Source organism: Lactuca serriola, chromosome 3, assembly GCF_051521515.1.
Source record: "Lactuca serriola cultivar US96UC23 chromosome 3, Lser_US96UC23_V15, whole genome shotgun sequence".
Lineage (NCBI taxonomy): Eukaryota > Viridiplantae > Streptophyta > Magnoliopsida > Asterales > Asteraceae > Lactuca > Lactuca serriola.
The window spans coordinates 172,843,494-172,850,892 of NC_136410.1; the positions used below are offsets into that span (position 1 = coordinate 172,843,494).

The 7,399-nt window shown below is 34.5% G+C and overlaps 1 protein-coding gene across 2 annotated transcripts; it reads left to right on the forward strand.

Moving 5' to 3' along the window:
* The first annotated feature begins 2,977 nt into the window (after positions 1-2,977).
* LOC145093374 (uncharacterized) lies at positions 2,978-7,160 on the forward strand. 2 transcript variants are annotated; one of them, XM_079031486.1, is made up of 5 exons: positions 2,978-3,703; positions 3,839-4,465; positions 4,847-5,344; positions 5,510-5,789; positions 6,920-7,160. In XM_079031486.1, exons 1-5 carry the CDS (start codon positions 3,104-3,106, stop codon positions 6,934-6,936), a joined length of 2,022 nt encoding a protein of 673 aa, XP_078887612.1. In that variant the 5' UTR covers positions 2,978-3,103; the 3' UTR covers positions 6,937-7,160. The 2 variants fall into 2 exon arrangements, with proteins under 2 accessions (XP_078887612.1, XP_078887611.1); XM_079031485.1 differs by having other exon boundaries at positions 2,986-3,703; positions 4,847-5,407.
* The last annotated feature ends 239 nt before the right edge of the window (positions 7,161-7,399 follow it).

Below are 7,399 nucleotides of genomic sequence, written 5' to 3' on the forward strand. Positions count from 1 at the left end.
AAAATGCAGTACATGGATTGTTTTTGCTACACAATTTACAATGTGTGAGAGCTCCATACCTTTTGAGATAAAATGCAGTACATGGATTGTTTTTGCTACACAATTTACAATGTGTGAGAGCTCCATACCTTTTGAGATTTAATAGAGTGTTTATTTAGTAGAAAATGCTAATAGGGTGTTTATGGGTTGTGTATTTAGCAGCTACCTAAATATTAAACATTGAATTGATTCTTAAGCAACGCAATTAATATAGTTGAATTTTAGGTGCTAGTTTTATGGCCATTAAATTAGTTACTCATCAATCAATATCATTAGTATTAGGTCTTAATTGCAAATCATCTTATTTAACGGATTTATAAATTCATTGCACTATCAACAAAATCGTTATAGGAAAATGGGATTCAAATCTAAGTAGAAGTGTTTCAATTAGTATTTTCAACCAATCCTTTGTTTGTTTGATAATTCAAAGTTAAGTTTAAAAGATAAGTTGAACCCCCCCCCCCCCCCCCCTCCTATTTAAATAATTTTTTATTTAGTTAACAAAATCTTTTTTTTGACACCCTTATTTACAACAATTATACTATACTCGTTTAGGTTCACCGCCTGTGTGCTTATTGATTTAATTCATGATAGATTAATGATCTATAAATTTAAAACCTAAATATTTTTAGTATAAAAATAGCAGATCAATAAACATTAACAAAAATGGTTCCCCCATTATATCCCCTTCCAGGAGCCAAATATTTGTAGAAAGTACATTGCTTTAATGGAGTCGACCTCATGAATAAGCTTTGGTCCGAAATGCATAGTAAACTGCTAGACCTGCTAACAGTGTCCACGAAGTCAAATTAAAAATCCATATTGTCCCAACATACAGACACATCAATAGACATATAATTTGTGATATGTGTTTCTTGTAATCCCACATAACTGATGTTATGAGCCCTTTTCAACCTCCTGACCTATTCAACACTATGTCACTCACTTATTTTCGTGATGTTCAACGTTGGGCAACTCATTAAGAGATTAGTTACTCACCTACGCCATAACTTCTTCCATAATAGAATCATCTACTTCATTTGACATCCCAATTTGTTGCCTATTTTTGGTAGAAATTACAATTTTAGGACAAAATCTAATCATATATATTTTCAATGGTCTCATCTAGTGTCTATTGAAGGCTTGAAATGACAATGTTTTCAACAAGGTGATACCTTTCCCTACCAAGATTGCTGACAATGTTGTTTCTATGGTGTACATTTGGTTAGGCAAAAACATGTAGCTAGACCGATTGTTGTTATTATTTCATTGCTTTGTGTATAATCTTGTAACCTGGTAATTCCTTGAAGACCCTAATCATTGTGGTGGTTATTGGATTTTTTTTTATATTTATTGCCTATTAATATTAATTTATTGCATATGAATGAACTCTATCCATATAATGTCTAACCTCGAGATTAAACTCACTAGGTTCCCATAGCTTAACCCACAACCAACTACGTTGATACATTTTTGTAGGTTAGTGGATATTGGTTAGAAGCTTAAGAAGATTTAAAAGCTTTGGATGTTTTAGGAAACTTTTTTGTTTTGTAAAGACTTTATTTGACCTATTTAAATATTTGCTTAGTATTGTTACACTCTCTATGACGTTTCCAAACTATTTTATAGAAATTATGTTTTGGGACCAAGTTTTATACGAAAACTCTTAATTTTACCAATTATTTTATTGTTTGAAACTTTAGGATTAATATTTTATTAAAGGCTATTTAAAATAGCTAATGCGAGGGGAGTTACAGTAGACCAAATTCGTCTTTAAGAATCCTTTCTAATAAAAGAACGTTTTTTTGCCACTTGTGAAATTTTTAAGAGTTTTGCTATATGTAATTTTGTGGGAGTTTAAAACTAATATTTTCCACTTGTCGTATAATAACAACTAGGTGTGAGACCCATGTATTACATGAGTTTATTTAAAAAAAACTTAAATATGAAATTTTAACAATTTGAGAAGTTTGAATTTATAAGAAAAAATTTAAATTATTAAATTAATGAGACTTTAATACTTTGAATACATTACATATATAAATTATTTCTAATAAATACCTTACATATATATATTACCTTACATATTAAATGTGAAATTTTAATTTAATAAAATGAAAATTACATATATATTACAATAAAATGACAAGTGGAAAATAAAAAATTCAAAAAATCTAGAAAATGTCATGTGTCCAAATGAAGGAGAAGAGGATATGTAGCAAAAAAAACCTTCATTTATTAAGAAGGATGGAGTGACCTTAAAACTTTAAGGAAGTGATGTAATCGAGGAGAACGACTGAGCTTTTGGAGCAAACCAGAAATCGATTTAATTTGCTAAGTTTTAGACCATCGTCACACATGTACATAAATCACCTCCCCCATACTAGTATAAATAAAAGTTCATTATTTCTTTTGGTCGTCTTACAACATTAAAATCTCCCAAAAAATCCAATTTCCTTGTCTGGATCTTTTTTAATTCCTGCAACTTAGTCCAAAGGTTTTGTTTTCCGGATGATGCTTGTGGTGCATAAACCTTGACAAAAATTGTTTCCCATTATATACCCTTCCAGGAGCCAAAGGTTGCTAGAAAGTCCATTGATTTAGCGAAGCCGACCTCATGCATAAGCTTTCGTCCCAAATGCATAGTAAACCTCCTGCTAACCGTGTTCACGAAATCAAATTCAAACTCCATATCGTCCCAACATCAATACACATAGAATTTATGATATGCGTTTATTTTAATACCACAAAACTGATGTTATGAACCTTGTTCAATGATATAAACTTGGTGTGGAAAGAATTGGGTTAGTGTGATAGAAATAGAATTACCCATAAATGAAATGATGAAGTTTAACACCGAGACAAAATCATTAAATACATTGACCTGGTAAGCAAACCGAGTAGGTTGAAAACCTGCACCAACTTCCACGTTACAACTTGCAAATTTCCACCTAGTCAACCCACTAAAAGTCGTCGACGATTAGTCAGAACAACAAGATTCCATAAGAATCGAACCAATTTAGCCCTTTTGATTCATTAATCATTCTTTAATCTCCTAAAAATCATGGAGTTTTTCAACAAAGCCAAAGTCGTCAGACTCCGGAGCCACCTTAACAAATTCTTGGTCGCCGACGAAGATGAACACACCGTCCGTCAAAGCAGAAACGGATCTGCAAGGAAAGCACGATGGATGGTGGAGACGGTGGAAGGGAAAAACCATGTTATCCGCCTCAAAAGCTGCTCCTCCGGCAAGTACCTCACTCCCTCCAGCGAACCGTTTCTGACTGGTCTGACCGGAAAGAAGGTGGTGCAAGACATTCAGGCGAACAAACGCGACACCTCCATCGAATGGGAACCGATTAAGGAAGGCGAGTCGGTGAAGTTGAGGGCTAATAATGGAAAGCTCTTGCGGGGTAACGGCGGCACGCCGCCGTGGCGAAACTCCGTCACCCATGACCTCCCTCACCGGACAGCAACTCAGGACTGGGTTTTGTGGGATGTCGAAGTGGTTGATATCGCTGTTTTAGATTCACAAGAGTCGATGGCAAGTAATCTATCGCCGGCATCCAGCTTTTCGTCGGCGCCGGAGATATCGAGGGTTAGGGCGGATAGTCGCATGTCTGAGGTTTCTTATAAAGGGTCGCCACGCGTAAGCTCAAGACAGGTAAAACACTTTTTTAGTTTTTACCCGCTTTACCCATTTTCAAATTAAAAAAAATTAAAATACCAGTCCAAATTACTGATTTACCCTTAACCCCTAAACTTTTATTATCTATTGAATGTATATTTGTTTATCTAGAGCGGGATGGAGTTTTTTCATGGAGCTAAAGCAGTTAGATTACAAGGTTTTCATAACAAATATCTAGTGGCGGATGATGATGAAGAAACTGTTCGACAAAGTCGTAACGCGTCATCTGCAAAAGCTCGTTGGACTGTCGAGTTCGTTGAGAAAAACCCTAATGTCATTCGGTTAAAAAGTTGTCACGGCTTGTACCTTAGTGCAACAAATGAGGCGTTTCTGCTTGGTATGACTGGAAAAAAGGTAAAGCAATGTCATTTTAAAGTACCGGATCATACAACAGAATGGGAGCCGATAAGGGAAAGTGCGCTTCACATAAAGCTTCAAACATACGATGGGAAATTCTTGAGGGCAAATGGCGGAACTCCACCTTGGAAGAATTCAATAACACATGATGTACCTCATCGAACTGCTACACAAGATTGGGTGTTGTGGGGAGTTGATATTGTTGATATATCATTGTCAGATACTGAGTCTGTAATGAGTTCGTTATCAAGTTTTTCGTCGGTAGTTGATAGTTACGCAGGATCACCAGATACCGGATCTCCGCAAATGAATTCGAATTCGCCAAAAAATAGGTCGCCATTGGTTGTAGCCTCCTCCTTCAACAATAAACAACCAAAATCGGTAGGAAACATCTTATAAACCATAATTATATTACTTAGGTTTTTATTTTTATTTTATTTCAAAAAACTACTTCTTTTGATCATTTTCACAAATTTTACTTATAAAAAATTATTTAAAGAGATACCTTTTAAATACTACCGACACTTTTTTAAGTAAAGGTGATAAGATAAGGTTACGTTACTGCCATTAATACATTGTAGCCGGTGCTCACTTCCCCAGTTCATGTTCATCCTCTCTGTAAATTTGCGTTTAAAGTTTCAATCTTGTGAAACTAAACTTCAAACCCACATCTTAAATCCACTCTTTCTCGTGATTCATTCAACTATAAATCACTTTCTCCACTTCGTCAATCGGAAAATAACAGTGAATAACACAATGCAGAGTAGTGGAATGGAGCTCTTCCGAAAGGCGAAATCGGTCCGACTAAAGAGCCACCACGACAAGTATCTCTTGGCCGAGAGCGACGGCGAAAGTGTGCTACAAGATCGGAATGACACAGCGAAGAAAGGCATTTGGACGGTTGAATTTGTTGAAGGCTTCGATAACGTCCTCCGATTGAAGTCCAGTTACGGGAAGTATCTCACCGCATCTGAAGATCAAGTAATCATCGGTTTCACTGGTCAGAAAGTCGTTCAAAGTATGCCGCAGAAGCTGGACTCCTCGATCGAATGGGAACCGATACGAGACGGGTTTCAAGTTCGTCTCAAAACCCGATATGGAAACTATCTACGAGCTAATGGTGGGTTGCCTCCATGGAGAAATTCAGTTACTCATGACATTCCTTACAGACATCACAATTGGATTTTGTGGGATGTTGAAACTGTTGAGGCTAGACCAGAGGAACGGGAACCACCGCCGTCGTCGCCACCATCCGAAACGGTAAGCCCAGGTCTAAATTCGTCCTCATTTTCTCTTAGAAGCTCCGGATCTGGCGTTACCGAGGTTCGTTCAAATAATCATTCATTACTACACATTTCAAGCTCGATGAATTTGCGATTTTGTCTCACTTGGTGTGATGCACACCATGTGTTTGTGGAAATGCAGGGACATGATCTACCGGCTGCAAAGAAGGAAGGGAGGATGGTGTATTACACGGTGGCGGATGATGATGGGAACGTTGATGAAGGTCATGAAGAAACATCGTTTGTATTCAAGGGAAATGGATTAGAGGATTTGACTCTGAATTTGGAAGAACAAACAGGGATAAATGATATAATCGTGTGCTTGAGGAATCCATTAAATGGCAAGCTTTTTCCTCTTCAGTTAGCGTTGCCACCCAACAACACCACCATGCACGTTGTGGTGGTTCCTCCGACTTCGAAAGGTTAGAACTTTCTGAAGTTGCTTATCATTGTATAACACACAATACCAAAGTTCCAAACACCCTTTATTGTAGTCTAATTTTGATAATTTAATGTGCATACACTTTTAAAAAGAGACATCTAAACACGCCTTGCTATTGGCTAAAGCTTTCTTATACATTGGTAACTTTTTGTAACATGCCAATATATGTGATTTTAATTTTGAGGTTTAAAAATTATATAGTATATGACTATTTTAAAGGCAAATAATCAAATATGAATCTTTTTGGAGTTTGTAAGGTTAAATTGACATGTTAATTCGTGATTAATTATTATGTTAAAAAAGTTTTGTAACTATTTGGCAAATAAAGTTTAAATGCAAAAGATAACAACTTATGTTCATTGATTTGTTTATTAATACACCGTTAATTTTCATTTCTTCCTATTTATATTTTAAAAGATTTAATATCATCCAAATATAAAATAATTCACTTTTACAATTGTGTAGATTTCCCAAAATACATGCCCTCATAAGAAAAAAAGAAAGTCCAAGTTATAATTAAGTAGATTTTCCAAAATACAATGTTTTGAATGAAAATTATTTTTCGAAGTGCATTAATATTCAACAAATATTATGTTTTCGTATTTGTATTATATATTTATAACTTTCTATGAATATGATAACTCGCAGTCGAGTCACGAGTTGACAACTAGATGAATTAGGTAGAATTTTTCAAAGTACATGTCCTATGAAGAAAGAAAATGTTATCATTAGGTAGAGTTTTCAAAATATGTCTTAAAAAATTATTGAAATTACAAGCTATAGTGTAAGAAATGAAAGTACCATGGACATAAGATACAAATAAATGAAATGACATAAGATACAAATAAATAAATATAGATCCATTTTTATAATGAAAAGTGTTGAACGTTTTAAAAAGCTGTAAACACTTGAGTATACATAGAGTTGGTTTTTTAGTCGGAATGAACTGTCTAAATATGAGTAAATGACTGTTTTACCCTTATGTTTAGACCATTCATTAAAAAGAAACATATTTTATGCATACACAGACACTTTTTTTCCATAGAACACTTGATGGGAAAAAATGTAACATACCACTAAGATACATGTTTGTTTTGTATTATTGATCAGTTGCAAGAGGATTTTAGCCAGTTTCAACATGGTGAGCAAATTTTGGTTTTGTGGGTACGGAGAAGATAATCGTATATCAGGGGATATTGTGGTTTTGATATAAGCTTTTCTTCATATGTATAGTAGTGAATTGTATTTAGCATTTTGTGGTAATTGATTTGATTTTTGAAGCATTTGTTATTTATATTTTTTTCGAATAAAATATTTTTTTTGTTTGTGTTATTGATTACAATTTTTTGAAGGGCCTGGCTTGAGAATGATTTTCTTTGGAATCCAACTTGGATATATTTGTTAGGGTATCAAGGTAACTACAATTTCTTTGCTACTTTACTTTGGATATATTGTTATTTTATTTTCATGTTGTTTTTAATATCTGAAAGATTTTATAAGCCACGCTAATAGGGAACTAGCGGGCAAAAAATAAACCAATTACAATTGAATAAAAGAATTGAGTTTTGAAGCCGAGAAGAGTTTTTCTAT